General features: G+C 43.2%; 1 protein-coding gene and 1 pseudogene across 1 annotated transcript in view; both read left to right on the top strand.

Moving 5' to 3' along the window:
* Positions 1-23,030, top strand: part of sim2 (SIM bHLH transcription factor 2) — a 60,212-nt gene that overhangs the window by 29,095 nt on the left and 8,087 nt on the right. Inside the window, exons 3-9 of the mRNA XM_085288065.1 lie at positions 7,329-7,418; positions 7,659-7,767; positions 15,641-15,726; positions 17,776-17,975; positions 18,281-18,387; positions 18,679-18,826; positions 18,905-19,058. Coding sequence (XP_085144191.1) covers positions 7,329-7,418; positions 7,659-7,767; positions 15,641-15,726; positions 17,776-17,975; positions 18,281-18,387; positions 18,679-18,826; positions 18,905-19,058 — 894 coding nt within the window. The remainder of the gene's footprint in view (positions 1-7,328; positions 7,419-7,658; positions 7,768-15,640; positions 15,727-17,775; positions 17,976-18,280; positions 18,388-18,678; positions 18,827-18,904; positions 19,059-23,030) is intronic.
* Positions 108-1,392, top strand: LOC146565158 (uncharacterized; annotated as a pseudogene).

Raw genomic sequence — 23,030 nt, 5'->3', positions numbered from 1 at the left:
ATTAGACTGGTCAACATTTGGTGAAGATGATTTCTTAGCTTATCATAGTGATACCGATATACATCTGAACAACATTTCTTTGCCCAAAGAAGCTATTTTGTGTAAAGATGTCAACTGTAAGAATGCTGTGCATAAACATTTACTCTGCTCCGTGTAAGATAAGATAAGATAAGATAAGATAAGATAAGATAAGATAAGATAAGATAAGATAACCTTTATTAGTCCCACACGTGGGAAATTTGTTTTGTCACAGCAGGAAGTGGACAGTGCAAAAGTTATGAGGCAAAAATTAGAATACAATAAGAATAAATACAGTACACAACTGTACAGAATAGAATAAAATAAAATACTATATACAGTAGAATAAAATAAAATAAATATACAATAAGATAAAAATAGAATACAAATACAAATACTATATACAACTGAGTAAAAATACAACGATGACAGAAAGGATTATTGCATGTGTATGATGATATAGTGACTGCTCTGCATGAAAGTGGTACACTGCTTGATAAACAATATAAGCATAAGAAACCTAACATCAGACCTGGCTGGAAAGAACATGTATCCATGTACCATGATGAAGCTCGCATAGCTTATAAATGTTGGGCCATGGCTGGAAGACCTAAACAAGGCCCAGAATTTGAACAGAAAAAATGTGCGAATGCCAGATATAAGTACGCTGTTCGCTTTATAACTAAACATGAGCAAATTCTTTGGAAAATGCTGTGTAATAATATGGCAGCTTTTTGGAAAGAGGTGAAAGCTCTTAATAACTGTAAACCATCTCTACCATCAACTGTTGAAGGTGTTTCTGGGCCGGTAACATTGCAGCATTATGGAGACAGCATTACAGTGCATTGTTTAACTGTATAAAAAGTGAACCATATGAGGACAATTTTGACATGAGTAATGACACAATAAGTGTAAGGACACATGAAGTATATGAAGCCATTCATAGGTTGTCTGATAATAAATCCTCTGGTTTGGATCACATCACGGCAGAACATTTAAAACATGCTAGTTTAAGGCTAGCTCCTCTTTTAGCGCTCTGCTTCACTGGGTTTATGATTCATGGCATATTACCAGACTCAGTGCTGTGTATTTTACTGGTACCAGTTATGAAGGACAAAGCTGCAAAAGTGAGCTGTTTGGATAATTACAGGCCGATTGCACTAGCCAGTATTTTATCTAAGGCGTTAGAAAGAATCTTGTTTGACAGAGTTAGTGTGTTCATCTCTTCTCTGGATAATCAGTTTGGCTTCAAACCAAAGCACGGCACTGACATGTGCATATATGCACTCAAGGAAATAGTCAGTTTGTACAGGGCTAAAAATTCATCTGTCCTCATGTGTTTCATTGATGCCTCTCAGGCTTCTGATCGAGTGAACCACAGAAAACTTTTTGATAACCTGAAGACACGGGGAGTTCCTCAATACATGGTGAGGATTCTCTCTTACTGGTACGCTCATCAGAACATGCAGGTTAAATGGGGAAGCAGTATTTCTTCCCCCTTTGGTGTCAGCAATGGTGTTAGACAGGGTGGGATTTTGTCTCCAATTTTATTTAATCTATATGTTGATGATCTGTCCATACAGCTGAGAGCCTGTAACACTGGGTGTATATTAGGTAAAACATTGATAAATCATCTTATGTATGCAGATGACCTGGTTGTTTTTAGTCCAAGCAGTGCTGGGTTACAGGATCTTCTCAATGTCTGTACTGAATATGGTGTGCAATATGACATAAAGTACGATTCTGCTAAAAGTGCTGTTTTGATATGTAGAACCAAGCAGGATAAACAGCTAAATTTCCCTTTGTTTAAACTGGCCCAAAAACTCTTGAAGTTCATAAAAAGGTGGAATACCTCGGTCACTTTAGAATAGAATAGAATAGAATTCAACTTTATTGTCATTGCACATGCACAGGTACAGGGCAACGAAATGCAGTGTGCATCCATCCAGAAGTGCTTTAGTGATATAGATATATTACAATATATATTAGCAATAATATAGATATGTGAGTATATTACAGCAATGGGTCTATTATGGTATGTTATAATGTACACGGTATGAAGTATGTTGTGAATATTCTATAACTATAAGTATGTACAGGCTGTAGTGAGTACAAACTATGTACAGGCTATGGACAGGATATAAATATGAAAAACTATACAGAATATGAGATATACAGCTATACAGAAATGGGAACTATGCAAGTTATAAACAGTTGTAGGATTAAAGATTATCGAATGCACAGAATGATTATTTACACAGAGCTATACAGTAGTGCAGTTAAGATAAGTGAGGGTGTAGATAGTTTCTACAGAGGCTATATAAAGTGCTGGTGGTTGTGAGTGGTGGTTCAGTCCATGTTATTATTGTGTGTTTGAGGGTACAGTTGTCCATTGTGGGTGTGTGTATGTTCAGTCCATGAGTTTAACGTGGGTCAGATGTCAGGAGGCAGAGTTCAGGAGTCTGACAGCTGTGGGGAAGAAGCTGTTCCGGTACCTGGTGGTCTTAGTCCGGAGGCTCCTGTGGCGCCTCCCAGAGGGCAGGAGGGTGAAGAGTCCATGTGATGGGTGACTGGGGTCTTTGATGATTTTCCCAGCCCTTTTCAGACACCGCTTCCTGTAGATGTCTTTTATGGCAGGAAGTGGTGCTCCGGCGATGCGCTGGGCAGTTTTCACGACCCTCTGCAACGCCTTCCGGTCCGAGGCAGAGCAGTTCCCGTACCAGACTGTTATACAGTTGGTCAGGATGCTCTCGATGGTGCAGCGATAGAAGTTCACCAGGATGTCTGAGGACAGGTGGTTCTTCCTCAGAGTCCTCAAGAAGAAGAGGCGCTGGTGAGCCTTCTTGACCAGCTTGGAGCAGTTGTTCGTCCAGGTGAGATCCTCGGAGATGTGGACTCCCAGGAACTTGAAGCTGCTCACACGCTCCACAGCCATCCCCTTAATGTGGATGGGTGGATGTGGGTCAGCATTCCTCCTGTAGTCTACGATGAGCTCCTTGGTCTTCTCGGTGTTAAGCAGCAGGTTGTTTGTGTCGCACCACTCAGCCAGACGATCCACCTCCTCCCTGTAGGCGGCCTCATCGTTGTCACTGATGAGGCCAATCACCGTGGTGTCATCTGCAAACTTAATGATGGTGTTGGAACCATCAGCAGGTCTGCAGTCGTGGGTGAAGAGGGAGTAGAGGAAAGGGCTCATCACACAGCCTTGTGGTACACCGGTGTTCATTGTGATGGTAGATGAGCAGCGGTTATCCAGCCGGACATGTTGGGGGCGGTTGGTCAGGAAGTCCAGTAACCATTTGCAGATGAGGGAACTGATACCCAGGTCTGTCAGTTTCCTGATGAGTTGTGAGGGGTGGATTGTATTAAATGCTGAACTGAAGTCTATAAACAGCATTCTGGCGTAGGTGTTGTTGTTGTCCAGGTGTGAGAGGACAGAGTGCAGTGCGATGGAGACTGCATCCTCTGTGCTCCTGTTCTGGCGGTATGCGAATTGGTGGGGGTCCAGGGTGGGGGGGAGACAGGATTTGAAGTGTGCTAGGACCAGCTGCTCTAAGCACTTAGTGATGATGGGGGTGAGTGCTACTGGGCGGTAATCATTGAGGCAAGATGGGTTGGAGTTTTTGGGTATCGGGACGATGGAGGTGGATTTGAAGCAGGCCGGTACCACAGCGTGGGCCAAGGACAGGTTGAATATGTCTGTGAGCACTCCTGCAAGCTCCCCAGAACACGCTCTGAGAACACGCCCGCGGATGCCATCAGGGCCTGCAGCCTTGTGGACATTGACATTGCTCAGCACCGCTCCTACATCGGTGGGGGAGAGAGTCAGAGGTTGGTGGTCTGGCGTCATGTCTGCTTTGGTTGTGGTTGTGGGGTTCCCTCGCTCAAAACGAGCATAAAAGTTGTTGAGCTCGTTGAGGAAGGAGACATCAGAGGATGCGGGGGAGGGTTTGGTGGTCCTGTAGTGTGTGATGGGCTGGAGTCCTTGCCACATGCGTCGGGGTTGTAGTTGGAGAAGTGTTCTTCTACCTTCTTTTTGTAATGGTGTTTGGCTTTTTTGATGCCCTTCTTTAGATTAGCCCTGGCTGTGCTGTAGGCGTGTGCATCTCCTGACCTAAAGGCAGTGTTGCGGGCCTTCAGGAGGAGACGAACATCCCGGTTCATCCAAGGCTTCTGGTTGGGGTACATGGTGATCCGTTTCTGGGTGGTGACACTGTCTGTGGTTTCGGAGATGTAATCCAGTACAGATGAGGCATACTGGTCCAGGTCTGTGTGCGTGAACATATTCCAGTCTGTGTTTTTAAATCTGTCCTGGAGCACTGCGTCTGTCCCCTCTGGCCACACTTTAATTGTCCTCACAGCAGGTTTCACACGTTGGATGAGTGGTGAATACCTAGGTGTGAGGAACAGGGAGAGATGGTCCGATTGTCCAATGTGGGGGAGGGGTGTGGCTTTGTAGGCTCCAGCCAGGTTTATTACTGAGCAAATGAATGATGATGACGACATATACAGACAGCGGTGTAAGCTCTATGTGCAGGCAAATACTATTGCTCGCAAATTCAGCTTTTGTTCACTTCCAGTTAAAGTGGCTTTGTTTAAAGCGTATTGCACACCGCTATATACTGCCCCCTTGTGGTCATCCTACAAACAATGTAGCATGCAGAAGCTGCATGTTGCATAAAATGATGCGATGAGAATCCTTTGCAGGTTACCTAGAAGGGGTAGTGCCAGCCAGATGTTTGTAGCTGTGGGTGTTTGGACTTTTAAAACACTTTTAAGAAAGTTAATGTTCAATTTTAGAGAACGACTGGATGGCTCTAGTAACAGTATAATTTTAGCGCTCACAGATCCGACAGTGAGTGGTTCCCATTACTCATCCAGTCTGAGAAAGCACTGGTTGAAGTGTTTGTGTATTTATTGATTTCTTTTAAGTAATTGTGTTTTATGTATATTATGGTTTTATATTTTTACAAATGCTTTATATGTTTATATGTATATACATATATATATTTTTAAGGTTTATACCTTGTGTTTTATTTTATGGGGGGGGGGGGGGTGTTTCTGTCTTGTTCTTATGGACATGAAGTCTGTCAATAAAGATTGATTGATTGATTGATTGATTGATTGATTGATTGACCTCACTACAAAATATTCCAAAGGTAACTGTTAAAAAGGTGAAAAAGATTGGGAATGATAGCAACTCAGTTTGGTGGAGGGGGATTTTGCTGTGGCGTTGTTTTTCAGAAGCCAGGCACGGCCCCATAGTTCCACTGGAAGAAACTCTCAGTGCTGCAAAATACCCACCAAAAGACATTTGGCAGAGTGGAGACTGCAAGCCAGGCTTTCTCAACCATTTAAAAAAAAGGAGTTTATTGAACCATCAGAAAAAATGTCTTTTAAAAAATTAATTACATTTTAATTTCCATGCATGACTTTTAATTTTGGCATATTTATTACATGTGGCATTTTGCTTAAAAATGTGCAATTTATTGAGGTTTTTCAGGGGGGGAAAGGATCACATTAATGATGTTGAAGTCTCAAAAACTCACAAAAAACCCTGTATGTAACAAATATGACACACTAGGCGTTAAGGTGCTAAACCTTGTGGAAAGCCTTCTCGGAAGAGTTGAAGCTGTTATAGCTGCAAAGGGTGGACTGACATTATACTCAACCCCATGGATTAAGAATAGGATCCCACTCAAGTTAATTTGCATATGAAAGGCAAACGATGGAATAAGTTTGGCAATATAGTGTACGATTACAAATTCAAACATCAATCTTCAGTCTACCATGATCTGCTGCCATACACACTTACACATAAATTATGTTCAAACATGGTGTTAGTTATGCAGACTGTGGTTATCACATAAGTCCAACAAAAGAGTTTAACCCCTCTCCAGTAGACCTCCAGTTGTGCATTGAGCTCGACATCTCTGTGCTCTTCTTGCGCTTTACTTAGGACCAGTTTGTCTTGGGAGACCCTACCAGGGGCTCCAGACAACATAGCCCCTATAGGCACACAAACCTCTCCATCATGATAAGGTGGTGATTCATGGATGGGTGCGAAATACTAATTTGATCATGAAGTCACATTTTGTGGTATATGGTAGTTATTTGTACAGCCAGAGCTTTTGTGCAGGCAAGACCCAGAGTTGTACTGACACGTGATAACCCAACTGATTCAATTCAAATCTGTCATGAGAAGCTGTGTGTGGGAGGGAGGATAGGACCCAAAATGCAGGACCCAGAAGTGGGACTAAACTTGTCATCAGCTTTATTGCCAGAATTGCAGAATGCTATTACTATTTATTTAAATTATTTCTTTCAGATTGGTGCAGCGGCTGCAGTGATGCAGACGTTGTACCGGTCCATCATGGTGTAGAGAGCTGAGTGTAAAAGCGAAGCTGTCAATTTACTGGTCGATCTACTTCCCTACCCTCACCTATGGTAATGAGCTGTGGGTAATGACCGAAAATACAAGCAGCAGAAATGGGCTTCCTCCGAAGGGTGGCTGGCCTCTCCCTTAGAGATAGAGTGGAAAATTCAGCCATCCGGGAGGGGCTCAGAGTAGAGCGGCTGCTCCTCCACATCGAAAGGAGCCAGTTGAGGTGGTTTGGGCATCTGATAAGCCTCCTGGGCGCCTCCTATGTGAGGTGCTCCAGGCATGTCCCACCGGGAGGAGGCCCTGGGGCAGACCCAGGACACGCTGGAGAGATTATATCTTTCGGGTGGCCTGGGAATGCCTTGGTGTTCCCCCAGATAAGCTGGAGGAGGTGGCCGGGGAGAGGGAGGTCTGGTCTTCTCTTATTAGGCTGCTGCCCCTGTACCCCGGCCCCGGATAAGCGGAAGAAGATGGATGGATGGATACTTTCTCTCCAAATTATTTTTCTGAGTTAACTTCAGCTTCCTCCAAACCATCAACAGATCTCTTAGACTGTATTGTTACAAGACTGCTCAAAGAAGCCCTACCATTAATTTATTCATCAATCTTAAATATGAAAAATTTCTTTCAGTTAATGAACTTTATGTTGGCAGTAATTATAATCACTTTAAAAGCCATCACTTGACCCAACTGTCTTGGCTAATTATAGGCCAATCTCCAACCCTCCTTTTAGCTGTAAACACCTAACTGATCATCCACAGAGGAATTTATTTATTTCAAGAGTTTCAGTCCGGCTTCAGATTTTCTTATGGACTATAACAGCAGACCCATATCTATGCATGTCCTACTAGACCTCAGGGCAGGTCTAGTAGTTATCGTCAACATAACTTGTTGTTAATAGTACCTTCATTGTTGCTCTCTCCCTCAGACTCTAGATGGGTTTGTTTTTGTTGTTGCATCAGATGGAAAAATCATGTACATATCAGAAACGGCATCAGTGCACCTTGGTCTGTCACAGGTAAGACAATCCACCTCAGCACTCTCTCATGTGGACTAGTATACCCAGGAATAAGTTTAGATTTTCTGAACCAAACAATCTGGAGAAAAATGTATAAGTAACATAGAAGCATGTGTCATGTAACAACTGAGTTTTCAACACACTTCAGACATGGCATAAATAGAACACTCTTTTGTTTCTATATGAATTTAATGCATTTGTGCAACTAATCACCAAATGTTCCAAATGTGTGTGCCACAGGTGGAGCTAACAGGAAACAGTATATTTGAGTACATCCACCCATCAGACCATGATGAGATGACAGCAGTGCTGAGTCTCCGCCAGGCCCCACAGCAACATTTCTTGCCAGGTACTTAAAGACCTTATTTCTCCATTGTGTGCCACACAGTGGTAGTTGATATTTTATTCTTGAAGTGAATTAACTGTTTGTTCTTCGATGCTGTCCATGCCTGGCTGCTCCTCTTGTCTCTCCTCCGGTTGCGGTGTGCTACTGAAGTATGGGATGCATGATTAGAACCGTCTGTGTTGGCCAGCCTCCCTTGGCACCATCTGTAACACCCCTCCTACTACAATGATGTTATGATGTGATATACATACAAAAGATATTTTAAAAATTTATAATATATGCCCATGTTTGCAGAGGTCATTGATTGATTGATTGATTGACTGATTGATTGAATCTTTATTTTGAACATGTTGAAAAAGTACAACAACATAGAATTTGAAAACAACAACATAGAATTAAGAAAATGTGCCCCATGTTCGGATTGTGTGTACAAGCCAACTCTGCCTCCTGTGAAAGGAAATCAGCTACAACTACCTGAGTCCCCAGCCTATGGACCACCTTGAATTTAAAAGGCTGAAGTTTCAAAATCCACTGGGTGATCTGGGTGTTGGCATCTCTCATGCAACAGAGCCACTGCAGTGGGGTACAATCCAGCAGAGGGTGAATGGGCATCTCAGGAGGTAATAACAAAGAGAGTGTGCTGCCCACCAGATTGCCAAGCCCTCTTTTTCAACAGTACTATACCAGGTTTCTAGTTCTGACAGTTTCCAGCTGATGTACACAACTGGGCAGTTGACCGCCCTTTATCTGCTGACGGCAGGCCTCTGCTTTAGGTGTTAGTCTGCAGGATAAAAGAGAGGGAAAGGTTTGGTGTGTGGAGCAGTGGTTCCCCACAGAGAGCCTTCTTCACCTTCAAGAAAGGCATTTTGCACTGCTCCATCCACTGGACCAGGTCTGGGGTAACCTTTCAGATGAAGTCAGTCAAGGGCCTTGTTGGCATCGCAAAGTTCAGAACAAACCACCAGGAATTGCCAGCCAGCCAGCCCTAATAGGGCTGAAATAGTGGAATAGGTGAATTTAGTACCTCCAGCCCCAACTCATCTCAATTATTTAGCACACTCGCCACATTGGGGTGATATATTTGTGTGGCAGCTCCTCTGTCTTACTGCACCAACTTGTGGTCAACATCCACTTGCCATGTGACCAAATCTTAGAAATATGGTATTTAACCAGATTCTTACTCTGGATGGCATTACTTTGGCCTCCAGTAACACTGTGAGGAACCTTGGAGTCATTTTTGACCAGGACATGTCCTTCAACGCACATATTAAACAAATATGTCCATTTGTGCAACATCTCTAAAGTTAGAAATATCCTGTCTCAGAGTGACGCTGAAAAACTAGTTCATGCATTTATTACTTCCAGGCTGGACGACTGTAATTCATTATTATCAGGAAGTCCTAAAAACTCCCTGAAAAGCCTTCAGCTAATCCAAAATGCTGCAGCAAGAGTCCTGACAGGGACTAGAAAGAGAGAGCATATTTCTCCTGTTTTGGCTTCCTGTTAAATCCAGAATTGAATTCAAAATCCTGCTCCTCACATACAAGGTCTTAAATAATCAGACCCCATCTTATCTTAATGACCTTGTAGTACCATATCACCCTATTAGAGCACTTCGCTCTCGCTCTGCAGGCCTACTTGTTGTTCCTAGAGTATTTAAAAGTAGAATGGGAGGCAGAGCCTTCAGTTTTCAGGCCCCTCTTCTGTGGAACCAGCTTCCAGTTTGGATTCAGGAGACAGACACTATCTCTACTTTCAAGATTAGGCTTAAAACTTTCCTTTTTGCTAAAGCATATAGTTAGGGCTGGACCAGGTGACCCTGAATCCTCCCTTAGCTATGCTGCAATAGACGTAGGCTGCCGGGGATTCCCATGATGCATTGAGTTTTTCCTTTCCAGTCACCTTTCTCACTCACTATGTGTTAATAGACCTCTCTGCATTGAATCATATCTGTTATTAACCTCTGTCTTTCTTCCACAGCATGTCTTTCATCCTGTTTTCCTTCTCTCACCCCAACCGGTCGCAGCAGATGGCTGCCCCTCCCCGAGGAGGTTTCTCCCTGTTAAAAGGGAGTTTTTCCTTCCCACTGTCGCCAAAGTGCTTGCTCATAGGGGGTCATATGATTGTTGGATTTTTCTCTGTACCTATGAAGTGCCTCGAGGCGACTTTTGTTGTGATTTGGCGCTATATAAATTAAATTGAATTAAATTGAATTGAATTTAGTAGACAAAGGTGAATGGCTTAAACATGAATTGAGCTGCAGTTTGGGGAAGGCCTCGGAGGGGACTGGCCGCGGCTCCTGGGCATGGCAGATCCCCAAAGAAGGCATCCCCTAAAAGCAGTAATAACTGTGCTTTACAAAGGTCAAAGACCTCTGCAGTAATATAACTGGTAGTCAGGCTAGCGAAGATAAGTAGCCCATGGCCTCAATAAGGTGGTGGAGGATTCCATAGAGTGGAGCGGATGAGCTCGAAAAATTAGGAAGAAATTGCAGGAGAAGAGATCAAAGGAATTTCAAAATTACGAAAGACCTTGATAGATGATTAAGGGGAACCCTTCATCATGTAGCAACATGACTTGACTCGGAACTGAAGCTCTAACAGTGATGTATGCTGGGATTTTGAGACTTGAAGTAATGGCTTGAGGGGTCATAAACGCTTAAGTGAGCTTGTCTTGGGGCAGAAGATGGAGAGGGGATGCCTGGCTGGTTAATTTGCTTTGGGTAAGGTAGCAATAACTACTGTGCCGATTTCAAAAGGGACGCCTTGAGGAATTATGCATATGGTGGAGTTCAGATCTCTTAAAAGGAGCAATAGAGGACAGAACCCGGCATCCCGGTGCCACAAGGGTTTGCTGCTGCATTCTGCACAGGAGGGAACAAAACGGAGAAACTGTCATCCTGGTGTGAGGAATGTTTACTGCTGTGTTTGCAAATGACTGATATGGTGAAGGAGACTGGGCACCCGGTGCCAGGAATGTGCACTGTTAGATTTTGTGAAAGATTGATAGATGCAGGGAAGCTGGCATCCCAGAAAGGAAAGCTTGCTGCTACATTTGTGACAGAGGGATAGAGTGAAGAGAAACTGGCATCCCGGAGCCAGAAAATGTTGCTACTTCTAATTGCAAAGGGGGGACAGTAGAGCAAAAAACTGGTATGAGAACTTGGCATCCTGGTATCAGGAAGTTTTTTGTTTTTGTTTTGTGCAAACGACAGATGGCAGACAACTGACATCCTGAAGGCAGAAGGGTTCCCTGCTGCTTTTTGCAGTGATAGCTGCAGAGAAGCTTATTGCTGCATATGAGGGATAGAGAAAGAGAACCTGGCATCCCGGTGCCAAAAGCTTGCTGCTGCATTTGCAAATACGTGAAGAGAACCAGACATCCTGATGTCAAAAGCATTCTGCTTTGTTTGCAAAGGAGGGATAGAGAAAGAGAACCTGGCATCCTAGTGCTATAAAGCATGCTGCTGCATTTTGTGAATGATGGATATAGAAAGAAGCTGGCATCCCAGTGCTAAAAGGGTTCGGTGCTGCTTTTTGCAATTATAGAGGTTCAAGGTTCAAGGTTCAAGGTTCTTTATTATTTGTCACATGCATAGTTATACAAGTATAACACACAGTGAAATGTAGCCTGACACGCTCCTCGACATGTGCAAAAATTGGGGGGGGGGGGGGGGGGGGGGTGTAGAGGAAGAACATTATATATATATATATATACACATATAGTATATGTACTGGGTGAATGTGCAGTAGTAGCAGCAAGCAGGTGAATTCTGTACATTAATATGAATAGATATCTGACTATTTTACAGGATAGACAATATAAAGATATTTAAAATTAAAGGAATTGAAATGTACATTGTGCCTTGGTTTAGAGTGTCTGGAAGAGTCCTGTCTCAGTCAATTATAGATGATGTGAGAGGGCGGGTTTGTGTGTTTAGGGCACGGATGGCTTGGGGATAGAAGCTCCTCTTGAGTCTCTCTGTCCTTGCCCGGAAGATGCGGAACCTTCTACCAGATTGCAGAAGTTGGAACAGTTTGTTGCCAGGATGGGACGGGTCCTTCAGTATCTGCGCTGCTCTAGTCCGGCATCTCCTGGTGTAGGTGTCCTGAAGCGGGGGGAGAGCAGATGCAGAGAAACTGGCAACTCGTTGGGAGAGGAGCTTGCTGCTGCGCTTGCGAATGAGGGAAGAGAACCTGGCATTCTGGTGCCAAAAAGCATGCTGCATTTCCCAAAGGAGGGATAGAGAGAAGGGGAACTGGTAACCCGGTGCCTTTTTTTTTTTTTTTTAAACATCTGTGCAGAGAAAGTGGCAGCTCTGTGGTAGGAAGTTTGCTGCTGCAGTTTACGAATGATGGCTATAGAAAGAACCTGGCATCCCAGTGCCAGAAGGGTTCACTGTAATGAACCCTTCTGGCACTGGGATGCCAGGTTCTTTCTTTATCTATCATTCTCAAATGCAGCAGCAAGCTTTTCTACCAATGAGTTGCCAGTTTCTCTGTATCTGTATGATGTCTACTGTCATTTCTTCTCTTTATTGAGCAATTCATTCAGGACAGTGTAGCCACTGTCAGGAATGAAATGTACATAATAGCTTAGCATCATTGTTCAGGTAACAATGAGTGTATGGTAGTTCAAAAAGCACTTGGTCCATAGCCTTTTGAAATAAGCCTGGTGATGATGTTATCCCAAGGGGAAGGGGGAACAATTAAAGCAGAATAGCTCTTTTTGAGTAATAATAATAATAATAATGGATTGCATTTATATAGCGCTTTTCGAGAACCTCAAAGCACTGTAAACTGTCAACTGCTTCTTTGAATTCTCTTCTACATCAATCTATAGTTAGGCATTTGATAAGTCTAACTTACTGCAAGGGATGCAAACAGGTCCTCAATGTGTGGAACTGGGTACTTATCCATGCAGAGCTGTGTGTTGAGAGTGGCCTTGAACTCTCCATACAGTCTCACTGTGCCACCAGGTCAGCAGAGGGCAGCACAGTTGGCTTTAGGGACAAACCATGGACGATGTCCACTGTGATTCTTGGATACCATGGACAGTTCTCACACAGAGTCCCTGTAACAACTACTCCTGCACCTATGAGTTTGTGAGGTCTCAGAATTTTGAATTATCTGGATGACTGGCTGGTCTGTGCAGTCTCAGAACAATAGTCTTGCAGCCATGTAGTTGTGCTCTTAGAACATGTCCAGCCTCTGGGTTGGCTTCTGAACTACCAAAAGAGCAAGCTCCACCCATCCCAGGTCACAACTTTTCTAGGTATGACTCTGGACTCCAACAGGGCCACTCAGACATTGGCTCGCCCTCTTCAGGCTACACTTTTGGGTCAGCTGGGGAATGCTCTTTGCCTCATGGGCCTCATGGCATGTTCAGCAATGCCTTCTGAGTTTGGGCCTTTGCCCACAGCAGTCTCATCAGGCAGGGACTTTGGTGCCACAGAGGCTCCACTGAGCTCTCCACTTTTGAAGGTACTCTCAAATTAGAGCAGGGTTATGTGTTGGATATAAATGTGTTGGAGCTAATGGCTCTGTTCCTTGCACTCCAGCAGTTCCTGCTAAGACTGGGAGGCTATCATGTCATCATCAGTACAGACAGCACAGTAACTACAGTCACAGCAGCCTACATCAACAGGAAGGGGGCCTAGACTCTAACATCCTCTGCAAGCTGGCAACCAGGTTGTGACAAGCCAGCTCCTGGTTTGAAGGAAACTCCTGTCTTAGGTGAATGGAACACTATTCTCCCCTTTCCCACAGACTGATGTGTGGCCCCTGAGGAAAAGGCTCCTTGCCTTGTGGCTACCAGAACTGGTGGTACAAACTATGCAAGAGTCTATGCAAGAACCCACTAGGACTGCCTACTTGTATCACTGGGGACTGTTTGGCTCCTGATGCATGGCCCACCAGATGGCCAACCATGAGGCTACAGTGGAGATCATCCTGCAGTTCTTGCAATCCTAACTGGAGGCGTGCAAATCAGCAGTTACCCTGCGAGGTATTGTGGCATTGATCAAGACAGATTATATTGGTCACTCACCTCCAGCTGAGTGACCAATATGATCACTCATCCGGAGTGAATCAGAGGTGATTCATTTCCACTCAGTGGTAATGAATCAGCTCCCAGTTTTAAAAGGTACCCAGAGGGCGACAATTCACCAGTCTAGATCCCCACTTCCGCTATGGGATTTGGATTCAGACCTTTGTGCACTTCACCAACCTGCCTTCAAGCCTCAAGGATGCTGATTTGAACTGAATTTCCCTCAAAACAGCTGTTCTGATAGACATAACATTTTCCAGAAGGATTAGTGATTAGTCCATAAAGACTGTTGCAGGTTTTTACTGGAAGCAGCAGGGTTTATCCTCCGTACCAACCCTACAGGCCAACTCAGGACAGAAGACAGCCTGTGCCAGGCTGCTCTGTGCTCTGTCGGAGTCTTGACAGAGTATATTAGGTGCACTCAGACCATTAGGAAGACTGATCAGCTTTTTACCTGTTTTAACTTTGGAGTCCTGGTAGACGCTTGTCAAAGGCCAGACTGTCTCACTGGGTTGTAGATATCATGCAGCAGGCATATATATTTTCGGGTACTTCCTTCCCATTCATTTCCCATGCATATGGAATATGTAAAAGAATAGATATAGTCTCTTACTCAGAGAACCAAAGTTACAATGTAACCATACAATTCACAAAGAGCTATTAGCTATTAACTTGGTATATCTCAGCATGCTGTGTCATATATCCTAAAACAATGAGATAACTGGACAAGTAGAAGACAAAACAAAAGTGTACAGGAGATGAAAATGGGTCAAATTTCTGTCTTTATGAAACAGAAAAAAATCCAGTGAAGACTTGACATGCGACCTGAGATATGTATCTGCCCCTTCACTTGATCCATCTACTATTTGTTGAAGTCGCACCAGAAATAATCTCAGTGCAAGTCTGGCTGTCAAGAAGCCATTCTTAACCCTCTCAGGCTCAAATTAAACTTTTTGTTGCTAATGCACAACCAAGTCCTGCAGTGGTACTTCTGAGTAAAAAAAACCCTCATAAAATATGTATGTGGGGTAATCAAGTTGTTAGTTTTTACTTTTGCAAATCGGCAACGCCTGGGCTCTGTGGCAACAAATCTTACAGAGTAATGAGTCTACATTTGAAATTTCTAGTTCAAATCATTGCCAGAATCTACAGAGGACAAAGGAAAATAAGTAAAACAGTGATTATCTGCAGCCATTTGTAAACACGGTGGGGACTCAGTCATGGTTTTGGGGGTACAGCCAGTGGTGTTAAGGATCTTGTTATAGTTAATGGTATTATGAACACAAAAGATACACCAAATGCTTGAATTTGGATCCACAATGCAATTCAATACCTTCTGGAAAGCACCTGATTGGCAAGAGGTTTATTTTTTAGCATGAAAATGATTCCAGAAATCTTGCCAATACAGTAAAAGCATACATGGAAAGAAAAAGACAACGAAAGACCACCAGCTATGGATTGGCCTCTCCAGATCCCGGACTTCAGTATTACTGAAGCAGTGTGATCGAGAATGGAACACAAAGTAGCCACCATCCACCAGCTTTGGATGTCTTTCCACAAACCTCCAAGCCTGGACACTATTCCTGTAAACTGCTTAAAGACAAAGAAAGCTTTCGTAAGAGCATTCCACCCCCACCCCAATTTTTTACTGTACTGTACTCCTAAGAAACTCTTGTCCCAGAGCTTTTGGACAGGATTATGGTAAGGTTGTGCAGTGGCAACCGGGTGAGAAATGGAAGTTGTTGAAGAAGTGTTAAAAATGGAACATAATATAAATAATATAACATGCGTAATGCCTCTGAACTATTTTTTGTCTGTTTCTTGACAGAGTATGAAATTGAGCGGTCCTTCTTCTTGAGGATGAAGTGTGTTCTTGCCAAACGAAATGCAGGGCTGACATGTGGAGGATATAAGGTATGTAAAGCAAGTGGATGACAAATCTGCCAACAAGGACACCAAAGTTCAGTGGGTGCGTTTGTTTCTAATTTCTTCCTATCTTGGTTCCTTTGTGACATGAAAATAATTTTCCCTTTTCCTATTGATGATTTTCCAGTCCTTTTTTTAGCATTTTTTTTTTTTAACGAAAAACAAAGACCCCCGTCCTTTGTAATAGATTTACTGATTGACTAACTGACTTGGATGTTCATGGTGTTTTGAATACAGTTCAGTGTATAGATTGTTCACAGACACACCGCACACATTGTGTGTTTGTGTCTTTAATGCTTGGATGAAAACCCATGTCCGCATGTACATCAATAAATGCTCTGTCTAGTCCCTTGAGATACTCTGTCAGGTTTTTACTCCAGCTGCCTTCATTGGCTTTTTGTTTGTGGGTCTCTCTGCCTTCAGTTTCATCTGAACTTATTGAAAGCAATGCTCTTTTTGCTTGAAATCAGATGACTTACTTTCCATTAACATATATTCAATTTTCTTGCCTTGCAAAACTCTTGGATTGCTTTTGTAGTATGCTATAGCACACAAGCTCCAGGGAACTTTAAAGCACACTTTTTGTCCTATTTTGTCTCTATGAGCAAGCACCTGGTAACAGTAGGAATGAAAACCTCAATTTTAACAGGAAGAGGCCTCCAGTAGAACCAGGCTTAGGGAGGCAGCCATCTACCAGTTGGAGGCGAGGGGAGGGAGACTGGACAAAAGACATGCTGCAGAAAAGAGCCAGATTAATGATACTGAATTATTAAATGCAGTGTGATGTATAAATACATAGTGAGTGAAAAAGGTGAGTGAATACGAAACATGCATAACTAAGGGAGGATTCAGGGTCACCTGGTCCAGCCCTAACTATATGCTTTAGCAAAAAGGAAAGTTTGAAGCCTAATCTTGAAAGTAGAGATAGTGTCTGTCTCCCGAATCCAAACTGGAAGCTGGTTCCACAGAAGAGGGGCCTGAAAACTGAAGGCTCTGCCTCCCATTCTACTTTTAAATACTCTAGGAACAACAAGTAGGCCTGCAGAGCGAGAGCGAAGTGCTCTAATGTCCACATGCATGTAAATGCTAAACAAACAGTTAATTATAAGCTTACTCATTAATTCAAAAAGCTGCTGTTTTCTATGTAAGGAGTGCATGAATGTCAAACATTCTGACACTCATTTACACTGCAATGGATGCATCAAGGGCAACTCGGGTTCCAGTATAGTTCCCAAGGGTATGCAGCTGGGAGGAGTCGTGGAGGAGGCATGTGTTAGGTTAAAAGCACTTTCCTGTGTGTGTGTGTGTGTGTGTGTGTGTGTGTGTGTGTGTGTGTGTGTGTGTGTGTGTGTGTGTGTGTGTGTGTGTGAATAAGGCTTGTAGTAAGACAGCACTTTGTGTATTTAGATGAGGTGCTATATTAAAGTGCTATTTCAGTACCAGTGCATGTATCATTTTATTTAACCCCTTAAATTAAAGCTGTAATTCTATACTTCAATATTATTCTGATAATTTGAATAATTACATTTTATAAAAATATTATAAAATTTATATTATAGTAATATAGAAGTAAAATTGAAATATTTACATATTAAAATATTGAAAATATTAAATATTTATTACCATTATTACTACTACTATTGGAGCGGCACAGGAGGGTTGTTTTTAAATTGTTAAATGAACACATTTCATTTTTGAGATACTGTATGTCTGAGAAGTTAACTTAAAAGGGGCACAATCAGTGCATCTGTGGCACACATATTTCTTGAGCATCCTCTCTAGAGCCCAGATCAGATCCGACAAAAAGGAGCATGTGATCCACATGAAATGCACGCAAATACGAAAGCTGCATTTCACAGTGGAATGTGACTGTGATTTGAACATTATGGTTTGTTAAATGATAGTTTAACTGTCAAAATTTAATCCTATAAAAGTTGTTTCATAAAGTGCTACTTGGTTAAACAATGAAGTTTGATTTGGAAAAGTCCCAGCTCCTTTTGAATGCATTGACGTTTGTTTCCTACCGTTGTTTCCCAGGTCATCCACTGCAGTGGCTACCTGAAAGTGCGTCAGTACATGGTGGACATGGTGCTCTATGAATCATGCTATCAGACTATGGGCCTGGTAGCAGTTGGACACTCCCTGCCTCCCAGTGGTATCACTGAGATCAAACTCCATAGTAACATGTTCATGTTCAGAGCCAGCCTGGACTTCAAGCTCATCTTTTTGGACATGAGGTAGGAGACATGTTGAGAAGGTGGGTAGATAAAGGAAAACCATGACATTATGATATTCTGTCACCTGTTAAAACTCATCGTCACAATAAATGAGCAACGTAAAGATAAATCTAGTAATAAGGATTAATGCAGGTATAATACATTAAGCAATTTAAACGATATTCACTTTAAAAAAACATTGGTATATAAGCTTAACAAAAAGCTATTTTAAAACATTTTAGGGCTGTTAAATGAACATTATGATTCACTTCCACATATGAATGTTCAAATCAGCCCTGACCTGTTATTCTTTTCTGGGGAGTCAGGGTGGCAGAGCTGACAGGCTACGAGCCTCAGGACCTGATAGACAAGACTCTTTACCACCACGTTCATGCCTGTGACATTTTCCATCTACGATACGCTCATCATTTATGTAAGTTTAAATATTTTCAGTGGTATTTATGGGGGAGGATGGAGTGACTTATGTGTGAACATTTGTGAGGAGTTTAAAACATTGTCTTTGATTTGTATTTTGCATTTATAGCTTGATTAATGTTGTATGTATTTGCCTTGAGGATGAAAAGTAGTTCAATCTGGTACAATGTTGTTGTGCATGGTTACTGACAAATAAATAATAATTTTAGATGCTAACTAAATTAAAAGAACTAACCTAAAGATAATTACATAGGGAGATTTGACCAGTTTATCTCTGTGTTTACTACAGTGCTGGTGAAGGGTCAGGTCACCACCAAGTATTACCGCTTGCTATCAAAGCATGGAGGTTGGGTATGGGTGCAGAGTTACGCTACCATTGTCCACAACAGCCGTTCATCCAGACCTCACTGTATTGTCAGTGTGAACTACGTCCTCACGTGAGTCAGCAGCCTCCTTCTAAAATGTAAAACCTGCATGAAACAATGCAGACTATATACCTGTTTTATTGTACACAGTGACATTGAAAGCAAGGAACTACAGTTATCTGAAGATCAGAGTCAAGTCACTAAGTGTGGTGTAAGTCTCACTTCCTCTCTGGACCACAGCAGACAATTCAGAACCAAAGCAGTCAAGATGAAGACCAAACTAAGAGAAGCTCCCTATCTTGAGGTAGGACTTCCACGTGACCTAGAAATTATTAAGATTCCAGAGAAATATAGAAATAAATGAAATATTTCCCACCTTTCTTATAGCAAAAAATAATATATCAGTTTCATTACAGAAATATTAATATTGCAAACTACAAAACTAGGGAAACTGTGTTTGTGTGAGCCACCATACCAACTTTACTTTTAAATCACTTTAAAACAACCAGAAAGGACCAAAGTGGTCTACAGCAGAATAAATATAAGACACAGTAAAAAACAAACAAACAATAACAACACATATCTGCTCATACAAGCGTAAAAATAGAACATCCATACATCTTCTTTCACTTATCGGGTGGCAGGGGCAGCAGCTTAAACAGAGAAGCTCAGACCTCCGTCTCCCCGACCACCTCCTGCAGCTTGCCCGGGATAAAACCAAGGTATTCCCAGGCCAGTCAAGAGATATAATCGCTCCAGCATGTCCTGAGACATGCTGCCCGGCCTCCTCCCAGTGGGACTCACCCAAGAGGGGGCCAGGAGATATCCTTGTCAGATGCCCGAACCACCTTAACTGGCTCCTTTCGATGTGGAGGAGCAGCAGCTCTATTCTGAGCCCCTGCCGGATGGCCGAACTCCTCAGGGCCACCCACCCATTGGAGAAGGCCTTTCCGCTGCTTCTATCCACGAACTCGTTCTTTCGGTCACTTCCTACAGCTTGTGACCATAGGTGAGGGTAGAGACGTAAATCGACCGGTAAATTGAGAGCTTCGCTTTTACACTCAGCTCTCTCTTCACCACGATGGACCGATATAGCCACATCAGTGCAGTTGCAGCTCCAATCCATCTGTCAATCTCCTGCTCTTCTTCTCCCATCTATCCATCCATCCATCTTCTTCCACTTATCCAGGGCTGAAATGTGGGAGCAGCAGCCTAAGAAGAGAAGACCCTGACATACTTAAACTTCTCCAATTGGGGCAGGAACTCCTCCCTGACCCATCCTTTTCTGACTGAAGACGTTAGCCTCAGATTTGGAGGTGCTGATTCTCATTCCCACGGCTTCACAGTCAGCTTCCACCTGTTCCAGTGCGAGTTGGAGGCCATCACCTGATGAAGCAACAGAACCACATCATCTGCGAAAAGCAGAGATGAGATTCTGAGACCACCCAAATGAAAACCTTCCGCCACTTGGCTACGTCTAGAAATTCTGTCCATAAAAAGTGCGAACATAATCTGTGACAAAGGGCAGGCCTGGCTGAGTACATCGTCTAAGTTGGTCCGACTTAATGCCAGCTATGTGGACCAAGCTCTTGCAACAGTTGTTGGGCCAGACACCCCATACTCCCGCATTTCCCATAGGACACTCTGAGGGACATGGTCAAATGAGTTCTCCAAGTCCACAAAACACATGTATACTGTTTGGGCAAACTCCCATGCACCCTCAGATATCCTTGAGAGGGCAAAGAGCTGGTCCAGTGTTCCATGACCAGGACAAAAACCGCATTGTTCCTCCTGTGTCCGAGATTTGACTAAGAGATGGACTCTCTTTTCCAGCACCCTGGCAAAGACTTTTACAGGGAGGGTTAGGATTGTGATTCCCCTATAGTTGAAACACATCCTCGGGTCCCCCTTCTCAAAGATGGGAACCACCACCCCAGTCTGCCAATCTCCTCTGTGAATCGCTACCTTGATTTGGTGGAGGGGTTTGTGAGTACCAGGGATCCCGGCGGCTATGTTGTTGGGGGGCTTTTGCCCCCAGTACGGTCTCCCATGGCAAATTGGTCCTGGGTGAAGGACCAGATAAAGAACTATTCAAAACACTCTGAGTATAAGATCAAGGGAACAGTTCACCCTGCCAGCAATATGGTTACTGGTGCCCTGCCCTGGAGCCAGGCCTGTGGAGGGTGCCCGAGGTTGAGTGTCTAGTGGCTGGCCCTTAATCCATGAGGCTTGGCCGGGCACAGCCCGAAAAGGAACATGGGCCCATCCTCCTGTTGGCCCATCATGCACAGGAGATGCCGTAGCTACCAAGACTAGCAGTTCCAACATGGAATGTCCCCTCTTGCAGGGAGGGAGCCAGAGTCAGTGCGTGAAGTTGAGAGGTAGCAACTAGATATAGTCGGGCTCACCTCAAAGCATGGCTTGGGCTCTGGAACCAGTCTCTTTGAGAGGGGCTGGACTCTGTCTCAGTCTGGAGTTGCCCTGGGTGAAAGGCGGTGGGCTGGGGTGAGGGTGTTAAATCGGAGCCCTGTGGGACCCCACATGAAGGGGAGCAGAGGAGGATATCAACAGTGGACAGTCTCGGTCGTTGTGTCCTTGGGCAAGACACTTCACCCGTTGCCTACTGGTGGTGGTCAGAGGGCCTGGTGGTGCCAGTGTCCGGCAGCCTCGCCTCTGTCAGTGTGCCCCAGGGTGGCTGTGGCTACAATGTAGCTTACCATCACCAGTGTATGAATGGGTGGATGACAGGATGACGCTTTGGGGTCCTTAGGGCGCTATAAGGCGCTATACAAATACAGGCCATTTACCATCTGGAAAGCATTCTACTTCTTCCACATTTTGTCATGATACAGCCTTATTCTGCAATGGATTAAATTAGTTTTGACCTCAAAAAATACACACAATACCCCATTTTGACAAAGTCCAAAACATTTGCTTTGAATTTTTGCAGATTTCTTAAAAATAAAAAGAACAAAACCATAACATGTACAAGTATTCACAGCCTATGTACGGAAAATGTTTGGCATTGAGTCTTTGGTACTCTTGGGGGCCGTGGATGGCACAGTTGTCCTGGTTCCATCTCTTTCTCCTTCCAGGTTTTTGGGGGCATCACTACAGCTTCCCACCCTCATTATCAACTATATGTGTGATAAAGACACACACACACACACACACACACACACACACACACACACACACACACACACACACACACGCACACACACACACACACACACACACTCTCTCTCTCTCTCTCTCTCGCTCTCTCTCTCTCTCTCTCACTATAGGTAGCCGAGTATTTTCTAATTTTTGTGTTCCAGGTGCTGTATGTTTGGAGGATTTTTTGTTATATTTTTATTGTATTTATTTATTTATTTTTAAATATAGCCTCTATATTATTTTTTGTCTTGCCTGTCTTGCCTTATACATCATCATACTATACTACATATAATGTAATAACTGAAATAACACAAATAGAAATTAATTAATAAACAAATAAAGATTCAGATGAACAAGAGTATTCATAGCTTTTGCTCAGTACTTTGTTGAAACACCTGTGGCAGCAATGACACACTCATATCTTTTTGAGATGTAACAAGTCTGGCAAACCTATTTTGGGGGAGTTTCTTCCATTCTTCTTTGCAGGACCTGTCAAGCTCCATTAGGTTGGATGCAGAGCATTGGTGCCATTTTCAGATCTCTCCAGAGATGTTCACTCAGGTTCAAGTCTGTGCAGTGGCAGGGCCACTTCAGGACATTCACATAGTTGTCCCAAAGACACTTCTTTGTTATCTTGGCTGTGTGCTTAAGGTTATTGCTGTGTTGGAAGCTCTGGGGCAGGTTATTAAATTCCCTTAAATCCATTTTTATGTATATAGAACCAAATCACAACAACAGTAACCTCAAGGCACTTTATACTGGAAGGTTAAGATTCTACAATAATACAGAGAAAACCACAACAATGAGATGACCTTTATGACCCAGGACCTGGCGACAGTGGGAAGGAAAAACTCTTAAAAGGAAGAAACCACAAGTAGAACAAGGTTTAAAGAGGGGTGGCTATCTGAAACGACCAGTTAGGGATGATGGGAGGAAAATGGGATAAAAGGCACAGTGTGGAAGCGAGCCAGAGATTAATAATAAATAATGATTAAATGCAGAGTGGTGTATAAATACATAGTCAGTACTTTACAATATAGAGCACCTTGAGGCGGCTGCTGTTGTGATTTGGGAATATATAAAAGAAACTGAACTGAACAGAATTGAATTGCTCTAA

This window comes from Mchenga conophoros, linkage group LG10, assembly GCF_057382185.1.
Source record: "Mchenga conophoros isolate Kocher_MC1m ecotype Shallow Benthic linkage group LG10, M_conophoros_male_GT1.1, whole genome shotgun sequence".
Taxonomy (NCBI): domain Eukaryota; kingdom Metazoa; phylum Chordata; class Actinopteri; order Cichliformes; family Cichlidae; genus Mchenga; species Mchenga conophoros.
Note: the sequence above shows the minus strand (reverse complement) of the source record. Positions and strands in the feature narration are given on the sequence as shown.